This window comes from Phocoena phocoena, chromosome 19, assembly GCF_963924675.1.
Source record: "Phocoena phocoena chromosome 19, mPhoPho1.1, whole genome shotgun sequence".
In the NCBI taxonomy this organism is placed as follows: Eukaryota; Metazoa; Chordata; class Mammalia; order Artiodactyla; family Phocoenidae; genus Phocoena; species Phocoena phocoena.
In genome coordinates this window covers 51620073-51641240 of record NC_089237.1, presented here as the reverse complement: position 1 = coordinate 51641240, position 21168 = coordinate 51620073, and the positions used below count along the sequence as shown (strand labels likewise).

Here is a 21168-nt window from a genome sequence, read left to right as displayed (position 1 = left end):
AAAGCTGCTCAGCATCACTAATTATTAGAGAACTGCAAATTGAAATTGCAATGAGGTATCACCTCACACCAGTTAGAATGGACATCATCAGAAAATCTACAAACCACAAATGCTGGAGAGGGTGTGGAGAAAAGGGAACCCTCTTTCACTGTTGGTGGGAATGTTAATTGATACAGCCACTATGGAGAACAGTGTGAAGGTTCCTTAAAAAACTAAAAATAGAATTACCATATGACCCAGCAATCCCACTACTGGGCATATACCCAGAGAAAACCATAATTCAAAAAGACACATGCACCCCAATGTTCACTGCAGCACTATTTACAATAGCCAGGACATGGAAGCAACCTAAATGCCCATCGACAGACAAATGGATGAAGAAGATGTGGTACATATATACAATGGAATACTACTCAGCCATAAAAAGGAACGAAATTGAGTCATTTGTAGAAACGTGGATGGATCTAGAGACTGTCATACAGAGTGAAGTAAGTCAGAAAGAGGAAAACAAATATCGTATATTAAAGCATATATATGGAACCTAGAAAAATGGTACAGATGAACTGGTTTGCAGGGCAGAAATTGAGACACGATGTGGAGAACAAACGTATGGACACCAAGAGGGGAAAGTGGCGGGGGCGGGTGGTGGTGGTGGTGTGATGAATTGGGAGATTGGGATTGACATATATACACTAATATGTATAAAATGGATAACGAATCAGAACCTGCTGTATTAAAAAATAAATAAAATAAAATTCAAACAAAACAAAACAAAACGGTGGCGGGGGGGTCTTCCAGAGTTGAGAAATATTGAATGCAAAAGGAATGATTAGGTTTGGGATTTTGACTAGGCTCTGACTGGTGTTCTAATTAGGGAGCCAGTGTGGCTGGAGGGGAGTAGGAGAGAGGTTTCAGCTTCTCTGGGGGAATCTCTCATTGCTGTTGTTTTGGTGAAAAGGGAAGGAACACATCTCTGATGTAATAATGGGAAATAACTGCAAACAAAGGTTTGCCTTATAAGTAACTTAGCACCACAGTGCATAACTAGTTCATGCAATAAGGAATAGAGAGCTTGCATTGAATGAAGTTGAATTAGGGGATACCATAACTTGTAGAATTAAAGTCTTTATTCTCCCGTTATGACTAAAGCATTCTTATTGTCTAAAGTGTTTATACTTACTATATTATAGTCAATGTTTATTCTATCTTGTTCCAAAAACAATTTGAATCTCCTATAAGTGTACAATGGCGTTTAATGCCTCTCTTTTACTTTATGTCTTTAATTTCCCCTCCTTCCCTCCAGCCTCACTGACTTCTTGCATTTCTTTCCACCGCTGGGCCTTTGTGTTTGTTGTTTCACCTGTCCATTCTTTCTCTTTGATCCCCATCATATGAATCCTTCATCTCTTTCAATTCTTTAATATAAAGTCACCTTTTCAGTAAGGCCTTCTTTATATAAAAGGGACACACCACACCACCCCCTGCATTCCATAGCACCTATTACTAACAGTCTACACATTTTACTTTTTTTTTTAACTGTCAGTCTCCATGTTCTAGAATGTAACCTCCATGGGAGCAGGGATTTTTATCTGCTTTGTTCACTGCTGTATCCCCAAAGCCTAGAACAGTGCCTGACACATTGTTGCATGAATTCTGTGCACTCCACTGCCTATTAAGACATGGATTGATTGGTTGGTTGACTAAATTAGGGAGAGCAGAGGCTTTTATTAGTAGATCCACAAAAATTTATCAAGTTCTTATTTAACAACAAGCACTGTTCTAGGCACCAAATACAAAGAAGAATAGAATAAAGCTTCTAGGTACTCACAGTCAAGTGGGGAAAATAGTTAAACAATTACAGCAATGAGTTAAGGCCATAAAGCAAGTATGAATGATGTACTGCATTAAGGAGGAAACACCTCTCTGCTTGGCAGAATCAGGGAGATGAAAGATGCATAGGAATTACCAGCTAGAATGGCTGTGTTTGAGCTCCTGAGCTCCGCCACCCCACGGATACCAGACAGGATATCACTGGGGAAGAGGTTGGGGGGTGCCAGAGTCGGGGTGCCAGAGTCGGAGACAGAGGTGTCAGTGGAGCAGAGAGGTCCTGACGCTGAATGGGGAGAAGTCGGAAGTGGAGCCAGGGGGAGCGCCCGCCGATGACGTCACGGACCAGCCTGCCTTCGAGCCTCGGCGCGCTTTCCAGGGGGTGGAGTCGCCGAAGCATCATGGCTGCCTGCCGGGCTGAGGCTCCTGGCTCCGTGAGTGCTGTTCTCTGCCCCTCGTCCCTTTTTTCTTGCCTGTCCCGTATTTTCTTTCTGCTCCTGTAAGCTCCACCTTGCCTCTTTGCCTCCCTGACTTAGCTGGCCGCCCCCAGGCGAGGGGGGACGGTGAGGCTCTGCGTCCCGCTCCTCTCACCACTGGTTCTGCGATTACATTTATTCCACTATGACTGTGGCGCCGGCTGTGAACCATAAATACACCTCTGTCCACTCTTTAGGCTTCAAGCCCAATGGGAAGCCAGGAGCGGACGAACGGCTAACTGTGGGGGTGTGGATTCCTGGGGGAGACCTCTGACGCAGCTGTATGGGAAAGGGGTAACCGATAATCTGGAAAAGCTTCTGAGACCCGAAGTACGTGCAGGAGTTAGCAAGGAAAAAAAAAAAAAGCGCTAAAAGAGGTTTCAAGACGGAGGCAAAAAACATGTTCAAAGGCAAGAGACAGAGCAGGTGTCTTTGAAAAACTCAAAAAGTTCAGCTGGGTGGTGGTGGAGAGGTCAAAGGTGACAGCCTCGTAAGTCTTGGTAGGCAGTGATTTCAACCAGAGGATAATTGGGAGTTATTGAAGGGTTTTAAGCAAAAGAGTGGATAAATTTTGTTTTCGTTTCCTGAGGTAGCAGCGTAGAGAGTGGACTGCGGTGGTCTCCAACCTTTTTGGCACCTGGGACCGGTTTCGTGGAAGACAGTTTCTTTTTTGGGGGGGATGGTTTCGGGATGATTCAAGCACATTGATTTATTATGGTCTCTATGCAGTCAAACCTCTCTGCTAATGATAATGTGTTTTTGCAGCTGCTACCCAGCGCTAGCGTCACACTGCCTCAGCTCCACCTCAGATCATCAGGCGTTAGATTCTCATAAGGAGTGCACAGCCTAGATCCCTCACATGCGCAGGTCACAGTAGGGTTCTTGCTTGTATGAGAATCTAATGCCGTCGCTGCTCTGAAAGGAGGCGGAGCTCAGCCGATAATGCGAGCAATGGGGAGTGGTTGTAAATACAGATGAAGCTTCGCTTGCTCACCACCCGCTGCTCACCTCCTCCTATGCTGCCTGGTTCCTAACAGGCCACCGACCGGTACCGGTCCATGGCCCGGGAGTTGGGGACCCCTGGACTAGAGAGTATCAGTTAGAACGCTGTGGTTTAAATGTAGTAAGAGATGGTAGTGACCCCGACCATGGCAGCAATGTTGAGGTTCCAGAGGTGAAAACAGAGTAAAAAGATACTGAGGAGATAGAATCTAAATTAAGTAAGCTCCCCAGATTAATACTGATATAGGCCGAAGTTTGAGAACACTGTACCCTTTCTTCTCGACCTCATCCACTGACTGCATGGCTTTAATAGCCAGTGATAGATGCTGATTTTTCCTAAATCTCTGCTTTGGCTGTGATCTCTCTCCTGAGCTCTAGTTATATCCATCTGCCTGCCAGATTCTCCATCTGGCCAACCTACAGGCACCACATATGCCCAACACTGAGCTTTTCAGAAAATCCACCCCTCTTCCAATGTTCACTAACTTGGCAAATAGCACCCTCAACCGAATAGTTCTGCCATGACATGTGGATGTCCTCTTTCACTTCTTCCTTTCCCTACACAAGACCCAAGTTCAAAACACACTCTGGAGCTAACTCCCCCCACCCCACCCACTCCTGGCGTCTGAGTCGATAGACGGGATCACCTAAATATCAGTTGCATTTTAAACAGAACTTTGGTGATTCTGAGGCATTGGTACCACTTTGAGAAACAGTAGTATTCAGTGTGCCAATGGACAGGTCCTCAGGAATAGGAGCTGAAAGAGAAGATCAAGAGAGGAAGGCAAAAAGTGGGAGTCTGATGTTGGTGGGCAGTTCTGAGTGATAACCTGGTCCAATTTTGACAACACTGACCATGAACAAGAGTGTTTGACTGAGATGGGGTGAAGGTGAAAGTCAATGATAGGGCCATCCACAAGGACACTGAAGTCATCTAGAACTTGAACACTGGTTTTTCAAGCTGTTTTCAAGCTGCTAAAGGTTAACTGGATGTGGAGGAGTGACTGGAGGAGCAGGGATAGAGCTATAATGGTTTTGAATTATCACTGGGGATCAAGAAGGGTAAAGGTCATTAAGTATTGTTGAACTCTGTCGGAATTTTAAAATAAATCTGCTTAGCACTAGGAGTAGGCTAAACTGGCCCCCTCCCCTAGAGTTATCTATATATAAAGGCTACTGTGTCCCCAGAATCTGGTACATATACAGAGATCGTTCCTGTCCTCCTTAGGAAGCCCACATCTTAGCTACAAAGACAGAACAGGAAACAATTCCAGTGGGATTGTATCTCATATATATTTAGCTTATAGGCACTCAAATGTATACACTCCACTAAAAAAAGAGGGGATGCTTAAAAATTATACCCTGCTTATGTCCTTTTTTGCGGTACGCGGGCCTCTCACTGCTGTGGCCTCTCCCGTTGCGGAGCAGAGGCTCCGGACGCGCAGGCTCGGTGGCCATGGCTCACGGGCCCAGCCGCTCCGCGGCATGTGGGATCCTCCCGGACCGGGGTATGAACCCATGTCCCCTGCATCGGCAGGCAGACTCCCAACCACTGCGCCACCGAGGAAGCCCCTCTGCTTATGTCCTTTTATGGAATGTCTATTATTAGGCACATTTCCACTTCCATATACATATTACTGTACAGTGTTATGTACTATTCCTTTTGAGCAATTTAAAGGATTTTTTTTGAGGGTGACCTTAGACCAGTCTTGTTTTTCAACTTGCTGGCTTTAGAATCAGACCCCATAGAAGGTGGGCTGCCACTGTATCTGGTGGTCATTGCTCCACGTGCAAGGTACTGTGGGAGCTCCAAGGAGGGAGCAGCATTCTGCCGGGGATGCTCAAAGAAGAGTTCACAAGGAATATTTATTCTAATTGAGCACTTTAAGGATTGGTACAGGTTTGTTAAAGAAAGAGGCAAGACCAAAGCTGGATGGCCAGTTTTCTAAGTTGATTGGCTAAACTAAGACTTCTAAGGTTTCTTCAAGCTCTAAACTACTTTACTTTACATCTTCATTTTTTTCCCGGTTGACTTTTTTTTTTTTTTTTTTGCTGTGTTGGGTTTTTGTTGTTGCACGCAGGCTTTCTCTAGTTGCTGCAAGCGGGGGCTACTCTTCGTTGCAGTGCGGGGGCTTCTCTTATTGCAGAGCATAGGCTCTAGGCACCCGGGCTTCAGTAGTTGTGGTGTGCGGGCTCAGTAGTTGTAGCACACAGGCTTAGTTGCTTCGCGGCATGTGGGATCTTCCAGGACCAGGGATCGAACCCATGTCACCTGCATCTGTAGGTGGATTCTTAACCACCGTGCCACCAGGGAAGTCCTCCCTCTTGATTTTTAAAAAAAATCTATTCCTTTATTATTCCCCAGTTTCCTTGGTGGGCAAGATGGTCAGGAAGGTGTTTGAACTCGCTTCACTTTCCTCAGGAGCAAGCCTGGCTTGAGGCTGCCCAGGCCTTCATCGAAGAGACCCTGTGTCCACCTGGCAAGGAGCCTGATGTCCAGTTGACTCAGTTGGTAATTGACTGTGTGAAGACTGTCTGGTTGCCCCAGGGAAGGAACCAGGGTTTAACACTGCCCCTCAGCTACAGGTAAGGAGAAGTGGGATTCCCAGGAAAGTTAAATTTGGGATTGAAAAGGAAGGACTTATCATTTGAGTTGACTAAGGGGAAACTTAAGGGGAGGAAAAGGTGGTCTAAAGAAAACCCCTTCTGCCAGTCTTTCTCATTCTCCATCAAGCTGCTTTCCTTTTCTTGTAGTTCTCCTTAATTGGCTCAAGTTTAGAGACAAGGAGAGGGGCGTGAGAAGACAGAAAGAAAATACGGAAAAAGAACCCTCAAAGTGGGGAGAGAGGCTGATACTATTTCGTTTTGTGCATTAGGAAACTAAGATACGGACTGTGACTTCAGCAAGTGTAGATCGTTGATTTTGAAAGACCTGAGTTTGAGGTCTTCTGAAGGTGCTTTTTTGTTTTTGTCCTTTTTAACACTGTACTACCATTCCTAAACCGTTCTAGGCAATGTTAATAAAGTACTACAGGAAAAGGGTTCCATGGCCAAATAAGTTTGAGAGACATTGCGTAAGATAAACTTCTCTAGGAGAATGATGGGGCTCATTGACATGTTAAAGGCTCCGAAAAGCTCTGCAAAAAGAAACCTGCTTGCCTCCTCGTAGAAGTAACTAGTATCTGGAGTATGAGGGTCTATCATTCTTGTGAATATCTTTATATTTTTTTCTATCCATGCATCTATCCCTAAGCAATATTCAGTAGTTTCGCATACCTTTAGACTTTGTATAAGCGGCACCATACCTTGTGTATCATCTGCGGTTTGCTTTTTTGTGTTTAACATTATACTTGTGAGATTTAGTCACATTGATAGCTCTAGGTCATTTATTTTAACTGCCGTAAGGTATTCTGTTACGTGAATAAACGTATCACAGTTTTTTCCTTTTTAAAAAAAGGTAGAAATCTGTTTAGCTTTGTTTATTTTGTTATTTCCCAGTAATAACTGAAAATCCAAAAAGGATAATTGAAAAGTGGTAAGTCAGCAATTTTTAGAAAACTTGCAACCTGTTTAAGTTTCTTGTTATTCTTCAGGATAAATGTAGACTAGATAGCACAATATGTAGGAGATGGTGGATGAGGATAGAGTAAAATTTATTTGACAGGTATAAATATTCATTCATTTTTCCATTTCCCTTCACTGAGTGCCTGCTGTGTGCCAGGTACTGTGGTGGCCTTGAAAGTTGGAGGGCAGTGGCCCATGCAAAAGGTCTGCGGTTATCACCATCAGTTTCCTGACCCAAACCCTGAAGAATCTGAGAAAAGTGACCCCTATCCTTACTGTTTCCTGTCCTGAAGATGCCTAGGGTAAAGGCACGGTTCCCTCCGGTTGTTTTTTCCTAGGCTTTTACAGAAGTAGGGAAAGACAAAAAGACTTTTGAGTGAGACATACCTGGCTTTGCCACCTACACCACTGTGTACCTGAACCTCTGTAAATTTCCTCATTGGTGTGTTTCCAGGGGTTTTTGGTGAAGATTCAATGCAGTATTGAGCATGAATGGACCCAGTACAGTATGTGTATAGCAGGCGTGCAACGATGTTAGTTTCTGACTTTGCCTTTTATCTGCTCTGAAGTCATTGGGGAGGAATGAGGCAGACGTGGAAGGGGAGTGGGCCATCTAGAGCAGCATTTCTAATCTTTAGCACTCACATGTGGCTTATGTTCATGAGTGCAACAAGGAGGATAAATTGTCATGTTTTGTAACCTTATCCTGTTTCTTTTCCGCTGAAAAAACGATGGGAGTGGAAATGAGTGAAAAAACCGTGGGAATGTAATAATGGTATTACAAAAATGTGAATCTATCACAACTTTGATAATTTAACTCGTATCACATTCTCTGTGATATACCTCACAATTGGTAGTGACTCAGCAGTGTTGCGGCACTTTGCTTAAGATTGGTTGATCTCAAACATCTCTTGAGATTTGGGAGCTTGTGATATCAACTCCCACCTCAGCCTCAGCTTCCCAGCCAGTCTCTAGTACTGTGATACTCCAGACTAGGAAGGAAACCTGGCCGGGGCCAATGAGGTTGAGCCATTAGGCAGATGCCTTAGTGCCCCCACTGAAGTTCTCTGTGGAGCTGAGAGCTGAGATGCTGTCAGGGGAGCAGTTTGTGTTGTCTCTAAAATGTTCTCCCCACCTGCTCATCTCCTCAGGCTGCTCTTACATTCCCACTCCATTTCTCTGGGTCCTCTCTGTGGCACTGTCTTGTTCAAGATATGATTCAGCACAGACTTTCTTCCTGCCTTCCCTAGGTACTACCCAGTGTTTGGACCCAGACCCCATCCTCATTTTCTTAGGCCCTCACTCCCAGTTTTTTCAACCAATCAAACTTCCTTAGTCCAGGTTCCCCATTGATCTTTCCTTGGGCTCTTGGGGGATTTGTTGGGGTTGAGGATAAAATTCCTAGACTTGAACATAGCTTTACGAAACCTCTGTTCCCTTCACTCTGCAGCTTTGTCTCAGTAAAGGACCTCAGGACCCACCAACGTCTCCCATGCTGCAGCCACTTGTCCTGGAGCAGTACTGCGTACCAGGCTTGGGCCAAAGAGGCCGGACCACGTGGCGTCCCCCTGCCCCGGGAACGGCTGTTACTTTTAGGGACACTAACAGACCTATCAGGGGACTTGGAACAAGAGTGCAGGAATGGAAGCCTCTATATAAGAGATAACACTGGTACCCTGGGCTGTGAGGTGAGTAGGAAGGGGGCAGTCAGATCCCTCAGATACTAATAAGAATGGTGTCTAGGGAGCGAGACAATTAAGTCTCTGAGGGAACAAAGATGGAGGGGGGTGGACTGGATGCCAGGGTCCTGATTAATCCTTGCCCTTGGTCTTTTCTAGCTCATAGATCTGGACCTTTCTTGGTTGGGCCATCTGTTTCTGTTTCCCAGCTGGAGTTACCTCCCTCCTGCAATGAAGTCCTCAGGAGAAGGGCACTTGGAGCTCTGGGGTGCCCCTGTGCCAGTGTTTCCCTTGACCATCAGTCCTGGCCCCCTCACCCCCATCCCTGTTCTCTACCCAGAGATGGCTTCCCACCTGCTCAGGCACAGGTAATTCTTCCGTGTAGCGGAGAAGGCAGCAGTGTAAAACTGGGACGATGACGGTGGGTCAGTGGAAGGAGGGAGAGAAAGGCATTGAGAGTAATATAGATGGAATGTTCCCAACCGGGGACAGTGGGGCCTCTCAGAAAGTTCAGAGCCAGATTCTTCCAGGGAAGTGTGCCTTATCTAAGGGCAGGTAGACTTTGAAGGAGGTTTTTAGAACAATGGCTTTGGGCTATGGAAATTTTACATCACTACTAGGTCATAGTGGAAAGGAAGGCATTTGTAGGGGAAAAAAAAAAGAGAGAAATAAAAATGACTTCTGTCTCTACCTTTTTTAGAAGCAAGCACAGAAATGTACAGCCAAACCTTGCTGGGGAGCTGGTTCGATCGAGCGCTCTGGTGAAAAGTCGAAAGAAAGCCTACTTCATCCTGTCTCTTGGTGGGTCATCCTCAGTTGGCAGCCATGTGTCTGTCATCGTGCAGGTGAGGATTAGGGTCAATTCAGGGGTGTGGAGGTATGGGAGTGGGGTACGAGCTCCTAATAGGAAAGATAACATCCTAGGAGGAACCAGGTGGGAAAGGAGGACGGCTGGGGAGAGTTATTTCTGGAACAGTGCTGTTGAGGGAACAGTGTGAGTGACGCCTTCCCTACATACAGGAGGTGGGGAGTAGACTTCCCTGCTGGGCAGCTCATTCGAGGAGACAACTTTCGTATCATGTGTCCCATTTTGAAAACCTGCCAGAATCACTTGTTTTTCCCCTGCATTAGAAGAATGAGCAAGGAGAGTATTTATCTTAACACCATTAAAACATGAAATACATGTACTTTTAGTAAAACTTGGTACTTATTGTTGAGTCTTTTTACGTCAACTGGTACGATTTTATTTTTTTTATTATTATTTTTTAAATATTTATTTGGTTGTGCCGGGTCTTAGTTGCAGCAGGGTGGGCTCTTTAGTTGCGGCTTGCCAGCTCCTTAGTTGTAGCACATGGGCTCCTTAGTTGTGGCATGCAAACTCTTAGTTGCGGCATGCACGTCGGATCTAGTTCCCTGACCAGGGATCGAACCTGAGCTCCCTACATTGGGAGTGCGGAGTCTTATCCACTGCGCCACCAGGGAAGTCCCTGGTATGATTTTAAAGTCATTCATTTTTATACTGATTATTGTTATATGATTTATACAATTATCTGAATAACGTTTCAGAAGCATTCAGAACAATTAAAGGATGAACGGGCTCTTTAACATGCATATCGAAAAAGGAAACTATGAAATTTACTAGCACTCTAAGAATTCTTACCTGTATCTGTGTGTGTCATGAGCTGGAGTAACAGTGATTAGAGTATAAAGAAACTGAAAACGCTTACAAGCCACCCAAATTTCTAATCTTGTTTTTTCCTCTTGGGTTAAAGAGGAGCTTATGTATATTGTTTACATTAGAATGTTTTAAGTCTCCTAGAGCATTCAAAAATTCTGGGCATGGTAGGATTGGCTCATTCGAGGGGGAAAGCTCTGAAATGCACTTGAATTTCTGCAGGGCAACTAAAGTAGGCCAAGCCCTTTGGGTAGTTTATAATCTTATTGTAGATTCTATATCATATTGATTTGTAAAGCAAGCAGAGAATAATACAGAACAGTGTGTAAGTTCCAAGGTGTGTGGTATAGTTGTAACTGCTATAGCAGGTTAGCTAGAGTTTATTATGTGGAGAGAAGCCTAAGAAGGGAGAGTTTAGACTCGATCTGGTTCTTGAAGGTGGCTAGGATTTGAATCCCTAGAAGAGAGGGAGGGCTGTCTGGGACTGGAGTATCACCTGTACCAAGACTGGCCCTTTATTGAGTATATGCTGTATGCTAGGGGCTTTGGTCATTTCAGAGGCACAAAATTGAGTAAGTTGATGGCTCTTGTCCTCTGGAAGCTCTCAGCCAGATAAGTGAGTCAGTGATTACTGTTCAGGGTCATAAGTGCTGGGGTAGAGACATGCACATGCACAAGGCACTGTGAGGGTGCAGAGGTGGGCTTTGGAATAAGTCTGGGTGGTCAGGGGAGGAGTGATCTTGGTTTGTTTACAGGCTGCTGAAGAGACACATTGGCGAAATACTGTCACTCTAGATGATCCCAGTGAATCACCTCCATGATAGAGGAGTGAGGTCATGTCTAGAAAGACTGAACTCTGAAGAGAGGAGTAAAGGTTCAGGGTAAACTGCTGTACCAGGCAGTTGAGGATAAGAGGTCGCTAAGCAGTGACGGAGGCGCAGCTGGAGAGGGTTAGCGTCAGTGTTTTGCCCTGGGGTGGTGTGGGTCTGTCTTCCTCAGCAGGGTTTTTGTCTTAGAAGAAGAGTTGAGGAAAGAGGGCTGTGATGCTGTAAACTCAAGGGTGAAGTGTGGGTAAAACGGGCAGGATTCAGGGGATAGGTATTCAGATCCTGGCATTCGGACAGAGGAAGGGAAGGACCTCAACGTCTGAATAAAGGAGAAGTGGCTGCAATATTGGGAGGTCCTAGTAAGAGGTTAGGGGAAGTCTGGTGAGCCCAGGGGGAGCAGGGGAGAGCAGAAGCAATAGTATTCAGTCATTCATTCGTGTGTTCAGTCAAACCGTCATTAGCTACTTGTTTTGCATAAGCAGTAAGCTTAAGCGAAATCTTAGCAATACCTTATCATGAGCTGTGACGTCCAAGGTCTGACTGGTGGTACTCAGCTGGTTTTAGAGAGAAATGGGGGCCTGTGAAGCCGAGCATAGGGGACTGTGAAGTTCAGGTATCCAGAGTCATCAGTGTGTTTTGAAGCCCCTGAGAATGGCAGCCGTGCTCTGGGAGGGACATGCCCTAGAAGACTGTTATATTTATTAACGGTCTCATCTATGTAACTTTTTTCCTTTTGCTTAAATTTCTTCAACAGCCACCTTGCTCCATTCCATAGGAGACCCTCTGCCGTTCATTTTTATTTTCCTACTTGGATGTCTCTCCCTTTCCGAAAGACTGAAAGTCTTCAGCATGTTATTTCTGGGTTTTTTCTTCATCTCGGCCCTTCCATCCTGTCTCTGGCAACTGCCAAGGCCATTCCTCCTCCGTCCCGGCCAGGGTTTTCACGGCCTTGCTCATTCTGGATTCTGAACATTTCTGTGTTGTTGCCTGTGCTTGAGTCCCGCTTCTCTCTCCTCTCTACGTCAGCAAAGCAGAGATGGCCTTCAGGACCTTGGCAAGTTCAGCTTCTTTGACTTGGCCTTCCTGATCATTCCAGCCCATCCCGACCTCTTTCTTTCTCTGAAACCTTACCGGATGTGTATTGTTTTTGCCACTTGATCATACATGGCTCCATGTTATTACTTGGGTTTGTGTCTGTGTTTCCCCATGGTTTGAAATATGTTGGAGTTGAGAGAAGTCTATGATATTTCCCTTAACATCTATCCCAATACTGGATACTTACATACCGTGTGCGTACTGATTAAATAAGTGAACGTTGTTTGTATGGCTGGTTTGTATGTTGGAGTGGGATGGGGAAAGGGCAGAATTTTCTGAAAGGAATATTTATGTATTTTGGAGAAAGTTGTAGGGCTGGTTTGTGCCTTGGGGGAGGGATTAGGAAATATTTGCCATTTCTGTGAGAGGGGAGAGAGCCTGAGAGTTGTGTGGCTTAAGATGTAATTGCGGAACAGGGAAGATGAAGAGGCAAGAAAAGGCTCTCGAGGAGTAGGTCTTTGAGGGTCACATTGTGATGGGAAGGGACCCTGGCAGAGGGGCAGCATCATGGGAGGCCTCTCACGTACCGTGTTGCCTGCTTCCGCACAAGCCAGATCCCTGCCCAGCTGGTGTGGCACCGAGCCCTTTGGCCTCATAAGGCCTATGTGCTGACGGAGCTGCGAGCGTCCAAGCTCCCTGGTCACCGTTACCGGATTTGGATGACCAGTCCCTCCTCCCGGCTTTTGCCACTGAAACCAGAATGTGTGCGAGAGCTGGAACTGGAGCTGGAAGGAGCCCCCTTGGAGACCAACCCCCAGCCACTCCCCATACTCAGCAATCCTCAAGACAACAAGGGTCCAGACGGTCTCGTCCGGGACTCCAGGCTCTTATCATACACGGTGAGCATAAGTGAGAGATCCTTGAGCCCGAAGGGCAGGAAACGTGGCGGTCTCCAAAGGGGATGGGAACAGGGATCACCTGGCCCTTTGGCTTCTTTGCAGGGAACGGTCACTGGCACGCTGAATCAGCCTGCGGGCCTCTACGAGCTGGACGGGCAGCTGGGGCTCTGCCTCGCCTACCAGCAGTTCCATGGTCTCAGGCGGGTAGTGCGACCAGGAGTCCGTCTGGAGGTATGTGAGGGGCCAGGGCTGGTGACAGAAGGAGGCCCTTTCAGTAGCTTGTCTTACCTTTATGGGCTGGTCCTTCTTTGCAGCAGGTCGACGCCTCTACAGCAAGATTATAAAAATAATAAATGTGTGTTGGGGCGCGGGGGTGCTTTTGTTAAGAATGATTTGGACGAGAGCTCAGGTCAGAAGGGAGTAGAGAGTGGGGCTCTGGGAGGAGCAGTTAGGTCCAGAGCCTCTCCTTTCCAGAAGGGCCTTCCAACTGGAGCTGAAGCGCAGGTGAGCAGCCAGGGCCCCGCTGGCCAGGAGCCCCCGGGCCCACAGAAAGGCTGAGTGAGGCCCCTGGGAGATGAAGCCTTACCGCAGGGGAGCAGCTTGTGATGGAAGGCGAGGCATAAGGGGCTGGAGGGAAACGACCTGTAAAGGAGAAATTGTATTTCTCCTGGGACCCAGGCAGTGGAAAACTGCATTTAACTCTGCCTGGGATCACTGAGTTGCTTTTTCCCTTCTGCCTCCCCAGCTCCAGGATGTTCATCTCCTGCAGTCAATGGGTGGGGGGACAAGAAGGCCCATGTTAGCCCCCTGCCTCCGTGGCGCCGTTCTACTTCAGGGCTTCTCTCGTCTGATGCCTGAGACTCAGTCTTCCCACCGAGCCCCCGGGGCCTCCCTGTATGAGCAGCTGGTGTGGGAACATCAGTTAGGACTTCCCCTCTACCTGTGGGCCTCCAAGGCCCTGGAGGAGCTGGCCTGCAAGTGAGGAGGACTAGGGTCTGGGCTGGGGAGGCGGTGGGAGTAGGACACTTCCTCTGTCAGCGAAGCCAGATTCTGGGAGAGACAGGGTCTTTGGGGGAAGTGACTCCACTTCTTTCCGTGGCCAAGGCTGTGTCCCCATGTGCTGAGACACCACCAGTTCCTGCAGTATTCCTCGCCTGGGAACCCCAGCCTGGGACTACAAATCCTGGCCCCTACCTTAGAGGTTCTCGTTCCACCTGGCTGCCCCGGTCGGAATACACACAGCGAGATCCTTGAAGAGCCACATCACTGTCCGCTGCAGAAGGTCTGAGGATGTGGGCATGGAGTTGGCAGAGCTGACGCCCTGGGGCACACCCCGGGCACAGGGGGCACATAATCTGATGTCTCCTCTCTGACAGTACGCTCGACTGCAGACCCCCTGCTCTTTCCCTACACTGGCCGCCCTGAAAGAGGAAGGGAAGTGCAGGGCCTGGGCCTCCTTTGACCCTAAGACCCTTCTGCCACTCCCAGAGGCTTCTCACCTGCCCAGTTGCCAACTCAATCAGCGCCTGGCCTGGTCCTGGCTCTGTCTGCTGCCCTCTGCCTTCCACCCGGCCCCGGTAAGCGCGTTTCCAGCGGGGCTCAGGGGACTTCCTCTTTTTGCCATTTTCACTACGACTGCCGTAGTCCTTTCTTGTCATTTTGACTACACTAGCCTTCTAACTAGAATACTCCACCTCTTCTTGGCCCCCTCTAATCCGTTCTCTTGCAGCAACCAGAAAGGGGTGGGGTACAATTGAACATCGATTATAAAACTCTCTTAATTTAACTGCTTCTTTTGTTTCTACCAGTGTGTATAAAATCAAACCCAAACTCCTTATTATGTCTTGGGAGGTCCTCCATGGTCTCCTAGCTCCAACCTCGATTGGTATACTTCCTCTCTGGCTACTAAATGTGTGAATGCAGGTGCATTTTTTCCACATCTGTCTACCTCACTTCATTATAAATTCTTCGAGGTCACAAACCATGTTTTTGTGGTTCACTTTGTAGCTCTAACAGTTAACACAGTGCCTGGCACGTGGTAGATGCTCAGTATATCTGTTTAATAAGACTTGATGCCTCGGCCTTCATCTCCTTGTAGGTTCTGCTTGGGATTCTGGTGGCTTCATCTCGTAAAGGTTGTCTGCGACTTCAGGACCAAAGCGGTTCCCTCCCCTGCGTACTCCTGGCCAAGCCCTCGCAGCCCCTCACTGACCCCGGGCTCATAGGTTTGGAGTTCAGAGGTGGAGAGAGATGGTGGTGGGGTAGAGGTTCTCTGAACTGGGGGCTTGGCAGAAAGCACTGCTGGGATTTACTAGAGATGCTGGAGTGGCTTCTGTTGATCAACCAGTCTGGCGGGAGGTGTAGGAGGCTGGTATCGGCCGGTGGTGTAGAGGAGCAAGGGGTTCCCGGCCAGAACTACAATTCCCAACATTCACTTCTCCCTCCCTAGGCACACCAGGATGACAACTTCCATTTCTTACCTTCTTAGTGTGGAAGAGTAATGGGGCTTATTTGGGCTTATTGAGGTTTGTAGGCAGGGAAACCCTGGAGAGGAAAGCTTTTCAGATCTCGGAACAGGCGTTTTAGGGATTTATGAGAAAGTAGAATCAAGGCCTCTCTGCCTAGGTGGCCAGGGGTGGGACTGGCCATGCAGATGGAATGGTTTCTCCCTTGGAGGTATGACTCCTCCAAGATGGGGCTCAGGCCCAGGTCTTCACGTTGTGTTAGGGGAGCAGCTCTGGCCTGAGTCAGGCGGTGAGACCTGCAGGGCGGTCGGCTCTACTGCCCATCCCACAATCCTCTCCTCTTGCCAAAATAGAAAACTTTCTTCCTCCAGGCTGCCTGGTGCGGGCGGAGAGGTTCCAGTTGATCGTAGAAAGGAATGTCAGAAGCAGCTTCCCTTCCTGGAAGGAGCTGAGCATGACAGGCTTCATGCAGAAGAAGCAGGCCAGGTTGGTCCTTAGGGTGGTGGCTGTCCTCTGAGACCCTGAAGGGAAGGGGAAGGGGAAGGGCCCGGTGCAGGTGGTAGAACTCTGGGGCCCACAACATCCAGTACCTGCATCGCTAAGAAACCTATTCCTTGTCTCTCCCGACAGAGTCTATGTCCAGATTTTTCTGGCTGATGCCCTGATCCTGTCTGTGCCCAGACCCGTCCTTCACTCGGCCACCTCCTCAAGCCCTCCTCAGACAGAGCCCTCCCTGCCAGAGGGTCCCCACATAGGACAGAGCCGGCTGTTCTTGCTGTCCCACAAGGAGGCACTGATGAAGAGGAACTTCTGTGTCCCCCCAGGAGCCAGTTCGGAGGTGCCCAAGCCCACCCTCAGCTTCCTCGTGTTAGGGAGCTGGCTTGGGGGCACCCAGAGGAAGGAGGGAACTGGATGGGGCCCACCCGAGCCCAGGGAAGGTGAAAACTCGGATCAGAAGGTAAACTGGGGCCTGGGACCTGGGACCTGACGTCCTGTGCCCCAGCTCCTGTCTGAGGGACCCTGCTCTCCCCCTCAGGTTCTCCTCATCTTCCTCAGCTCCTCAGTCCGCTGGTTTGAGTTCTTGCACCCAGGGCAAGTGTACCGACTCGTGGTCCCTGGCCCTCCCGTGAGTGCCCTAGTTCACCATGCCCTTCCCCAGAAAGCATTTTTTGGCTTGGGGTCTGGAGAGGAACTTCTAGGTCTCCTAGAAGAAGAGTGGATTTAGGTCAAATAGAAGGCCTGTCTGTGTCTGGATCACTTCCTTCACTAGGCTCCAGAGAGGCAACAAAACTGGATCGTAGTATGTTAGGAACCTGTCTCCGGACCAGGACACACTCAGAGACAATCATCTCCCCATTTCCTGGCAGACACCAACGTTGTTCAAGGAGGGTGGTTCATCCTGCGTATCACTGCGTCCTCCAGAGCTGGCTGGCTGTGCGTCCTGCCTCACTGTCCAGGATGAGTGGACCCTGGAACTTGCGAGCTCCCAGGACATCCCAGAGGTGCTGGGTATCAGCAGGGCACTGCCTGAATCCTCGCTGACTGACCTGCTCAGTGGCAAGTAAATGTCCAGCAGCTTCTCCAGCTAGTTTGGCTGCTCTCTCTTCCTCTGCCATCGTTGGGTGGGATGAACAGCCCGTTCTCTGCTACAGTGTGTGTTTCTTGCTTGTGATTTAGCTCTAGAGGAATGATGTCACTCTAAGATGCAAGTTGTGTTCCACACTTGATTTTCCCCCAGTATGTTACTGTTCTGAAACGACTGAGCAGGCTTTCTCACAGTTCAGGAAAAGCTTCAGCAATAAAAGGAAATACAAGAAACAAAAAAAACAAGGAAAAGCTGAAGAGCTTTAGGGAAGAACCTTCCTTTGGTGCAAGAAGTGGCTAACTTATGACTTCAGGAACAGCTGTACTTTCCTCGTGTAGGCTTTTTCGGGGTAGCTGCAGTGCAGTTGAAGAAGCTGCAGAGATACTTCCCCCCTGTGTAAACAAACAAACGAACACCCTACTGGATTACATGTGTAATTTTTACAAAGCTGATCCCTATCACAAGTGAAAGTTTTCAAGGACCTGTGATTTGAAGGGAGTGGGCCTGGGCCCCAGCATACAAAGCTGTGAACAATGGACTGACTGAGATTCTAGGTGTAAATGCAAGTGGAGATTCACCTCTGCTGGGGCGTTTCCTGGTGAGGCCTCTGAGTGCAAGGCTGTGTGGGTTTTGAGTGACCTGCACAACCCTGCTTTTCCCATGAGCCCCGTTACTTTTAGCGCGCGGTTTGAGACAGGGCAAGGCTTCCCAGGGCCTCATAGATAATGTTCCGGCAGACACTGTAACTCCTTTCTGTCCTTGGGTCTGACTCCAGTCTCTGCTTTCTTAGGCCTCCATTCTCACTGTATTTCTCTGACCTTCCAGTTTCACAGATTCCTTGGTGTCTTTCTCAGCTGAGATTTTGTCACATCTCTGGATAAAGCCTGGTAATGACATCTCTTTTGGGGAAAGGTATGAAATAGAGTGATGGGACCTTGTGATCCTGAGAGAGACCACTGACCCCTCGCCTCTCCTTCTGTAGGGAGCTCTGGGGCCACGAGACGGTGTGTGAAGCTCACCGTAGCCCTGGAGACGGCCGACTGCGAATTCCCCCCTCACTTGGACATATATATTGAAGACCCACACTTGCCTCCCCCACGGGGACTTCTTCCAGGAGCCCGAGTCTACTTTAACCAGCTAGAGAAAAAGGTTTCCAGGTGAAGATCTGTGTTGATGTCCTTGCCTCCCCTTCCCGCTGATGTGGTTCTCTTGAACGCTCGCCCCTACGTGTGTGGCAATGACACCTTCTCTTTGGTATTACGTTTGCTGTGTTTCTCTGGCGTTTATGCCCTCTGCCCCCGCGAGATGTTCCAGACCAGTCCTTCCCTTATTCTTCCCTCTGCTCCAGTAGAGCCGGGGTTAGGGCATGTCCCTCGGGGGAGTGGCCTGGCCTGTGTTGCAGTCCCAGCTCCTACCTCACATTGACTTCTTTCTCCTCATCACTCTTCCTCCTCCCCCTGCAGATCCCACAATGTTTACTGTTGTTTCCGGTCGTCTACCTGTGTGCAGGTCCTGAGTTTTCCCCCAGATACCACAATCAGGTCAGTGGCCCAGGCCCCGGTCCCTAAACTTCACAGCCTCACATCTGCATACCATACTTGTTCCAGGGTCTGGAATTTTTGCCATAACTACAGTCTTCTCCACTCCTAGCAAAATACGTTGAGTTGCAAGGATTTCCTCTGCTTCAAATAAAAGATGTCCAGTACCTATCATTTTACCCAGAAAGATTTAGCGTTCTAGGATTTTCAAGGCTTTTCAGTCCAAAATACAAATCTTTCTTGGCTAACGTCTTGGTTTTTCAAGACTGAGAAATAACTGATGACAATCAGAGATCAAGAATCAAAATGGGGGGACTTCCCTGGTGGTCCATTGGGTAAGACCCTGCGGTCCCAATGCAGGGGGCTCAGGTTTGATCCCTGGTCTGACCCCTGGTTGGGGAACTAGATCCCGCATGCTTCAACTAAAGATCCCACGTGCCACAACTATGAGCCCACGTGCCGCAACTAAAGATCCCGTGTGCTGTAACGAAGACCCAGCGCAGCAAAAACTAAAAAAAAAAAAAAAAAAAGAGTCAAAATGGGGGCCATGGGGCTTCCAGGAGAACACAGAAGCCACTACTGTCCCCATCCATATGCCTGCTGAGTCCTTCCAGACACACCCTGCTTTTAGAACCCTGTTGGCTGTTTTCTTGACCCCTTTCTCTCTTTAGTGCCCCCCTGCCCCACATCTACCTAGCCGAACTTCTACAAGGTGAGAAGGCCCCATTCCGGGCCACTGCCTCTTGCCACGTCGTTTCGGTCTTCAGCCTTCAGCTCCTCTGGGTGTGTGCTCATTGTACCAGCATCTGCCCGCAGGTATGAGAGGGAACAGGCCGAGCAGGGTGCAGGGTGCCAGAGGGATGTGATGGGATCCAGGGGATTTTCCCAACCACTTTCTTCATTCCAGGGAAGGTGTACTCGTCGGAGCCCTGCTTGCCCCACGCAGACATCTATAAGCCAGGCCAGCATCAGGTGAGAGCAGAGCACAAGGTGGGTGCCCGTCCCACCGCTTACATGACTTTGTGTCTGCTGTCCCAGTGTTAGCACAATCTCTGGCTTGTGGGAATTGCTTAATAAATATTTTCAAATCAACGAATGAGAGTAAAGTGAGCTAACGACTGGAAAAGGTGGAGAGGGAGTCGTGTTGGGTCCAGGTGACTGGCCACCTGGGTTCGCTGTGGGAGTTGCTATTTCCTACTCCCCATCCCCCACCCCCGCCCCCAGGCTCCTGGTGGAGGATGGGACTGCCGAGGCTGTGGTGACCTGTAGAAATCATCAAGTGGCAGCAGCACTAGGACTGTGTCCGAGTGAGTGGACCTCCCTCCTCGAGCTCGTTCGAGGGCCAGGGACAGTGGCCTTGCAATTCACGGGGCCTGGAGCCCAACCTGAGGTGGGTGAGATGTGGCTGGGAGGCGGGGGCTCAGATACCCAAATTCCTGGGGGCTTGGTAGAGAGTGTTTAGAAACTTGAGTTCTGTTGAAACCCGAGTTTCCCTTTCTAGTCCTCAGCCAAGACTGATGAGCCCTTGACCCTCTTCCTCTGGACACTGTGTACCAGTTTCTCTGTCCTCCGCCCTATTGTGCTTTCTTTTGAGCTTGAGAAGAAACCCTCCAAGATCATCCCGTTAGGTAAGGGTGGAAGGGCAGGGGTGTAGATAGATGGGTCCCAAGAGGAAGAGGGAGGAGGGATTGATAGGGGATTTCAGGAGTCGGGGAGGAGCATGGTGGGCGAGGACTAAAAACCACATTCATAGGACACGTGTTTTCCTCTCTTCCCATCTCAGAACCTCCTCGACTACAGCGATTCCAGTGTGGGGAGTTCCCTTTCCTGACTCGTGTGAATCCCAGGATCCGACTGTCATGCCTCTCTATCCAGGAGCCTGAGCACCCCAGTGCCCTGGGGGCCTTAGTTTCCTCCTACTAACCCGAACTGTAGTGGCCTGAAAGTTCTTCCTGCCCTGCTGGAGACCTTGAGGACTGGGCTTCAGCTCTTCCCCCTTGTCATGGCTCTTACCTTCTCTGTGATTGAGCCAGGACCCCAGATCCCTGGATTCACAAAATGCTACCCTACTGTTATTTCTCCTATTCTAATGCCAGCCTGCCTTGAGGAGATTGTGGAAACAGGCAGATCATGGTGCTGTTGCTGTTTCCTCTCCAGTTGGTGTCAAGGCACCTGTGCTCACAGGTGGCCCTGAGCACCTGGGTTCTGTCTTTGTGGCAGGGACTTGCCCCTCACGGGGATGCTCCTGACAGGCCCCTTGGTCTACAATAAAGCTCTGGGGATGTTTCTCACTTGTGCTCACGTGGGTCTCAGGTCTCATGACCTCCTGGCAGCTGGCCCATCGTTTACCATCATTTCAGCCCTTGTTTGCCACCCGTGCCAAAACTGGTTTGGAGAAGAGCTTCTGGTCCAGTCAAGTCAGGCCCTAAAGGGAGCAAATTGGGGTGTGGGGTGCGGGGTAGACAGCATTGCCATGATGGCCTCAGTCAGCAAGTTTGGGCCCAGGAAGAAGTCAAGCCTGGAGTTGTTGCTAAGTATTGATGTAAGGTGGTTATGGAGAGAGGGAAGCACCAAGCATTAGGAGGGGCGTGGCAGG

The 21168-nt window shown here is 48.8% G+C and overlaps 1 protein-coding gene across 1 annotated transcript; it reads left to right on the top strand.

Annotated features, from left to right (window-relative positions):
• The first annotated feature begins 2228 nt into the window (after window positions 1–2228).
• Window positions 2229–20495, top strand: CTC1 (CST telomere replication complex component 1). Its single transcript, XM_065898061.1, has 23 exons — window positions 2229–2261; window positions 5728–5891; window positions 8320–8557; window positions 8708–8916; window positions 9249–9393; window positions 12700–12984; window positions 13087–13215; window positions 13730–13962; window positions 14089–14266; window positions 14361–14561; window positions 15083–15209; window positions 15821–15935; window positions 16080–16407; window positions 16486–16575; window positions 16817–17010; window positions 17860–17921; window positions 18017–18191; window positions 18498–18575; window positions 19244–19388; window positions 19480–19544; window positions 19797–19962; window positions 20074–20200; window positions 20356–20495. Exons 1-23 carry the CDS (start codon window positions 2229–2231, stop codon window positions 20493–20495), a joined length of 3627 nt encoding a protein of 1208 aa, XP_065754133.1.
• Window positions 20496–21168: the final 673 nt, after the last annotated feature.

Bases quoted from the DNA above. Each gene is read 5' to 3' on its own strand.
- CTC1 (XM_065898061.1), top strand. From the start codon at position 2,229: ATGGCTGCCTGCCGGGCTGAGGCTCCTGGCTCC. The intron at 17,011-17,859 runs GTAAATGTCCAG...CTGACCTTCCAG, and splicing joins ACTGACCTGCTCAGTGGCAA to TTTCACAGATTCCTTGGTGT. The intron at 18,576-19,243 runs GTCAGTGGCCCA...TTCTCTCTTTAG, and splicing joins CCCCCAGATACCACAATCAG to TGCCCCCCTGCCCCACATCT.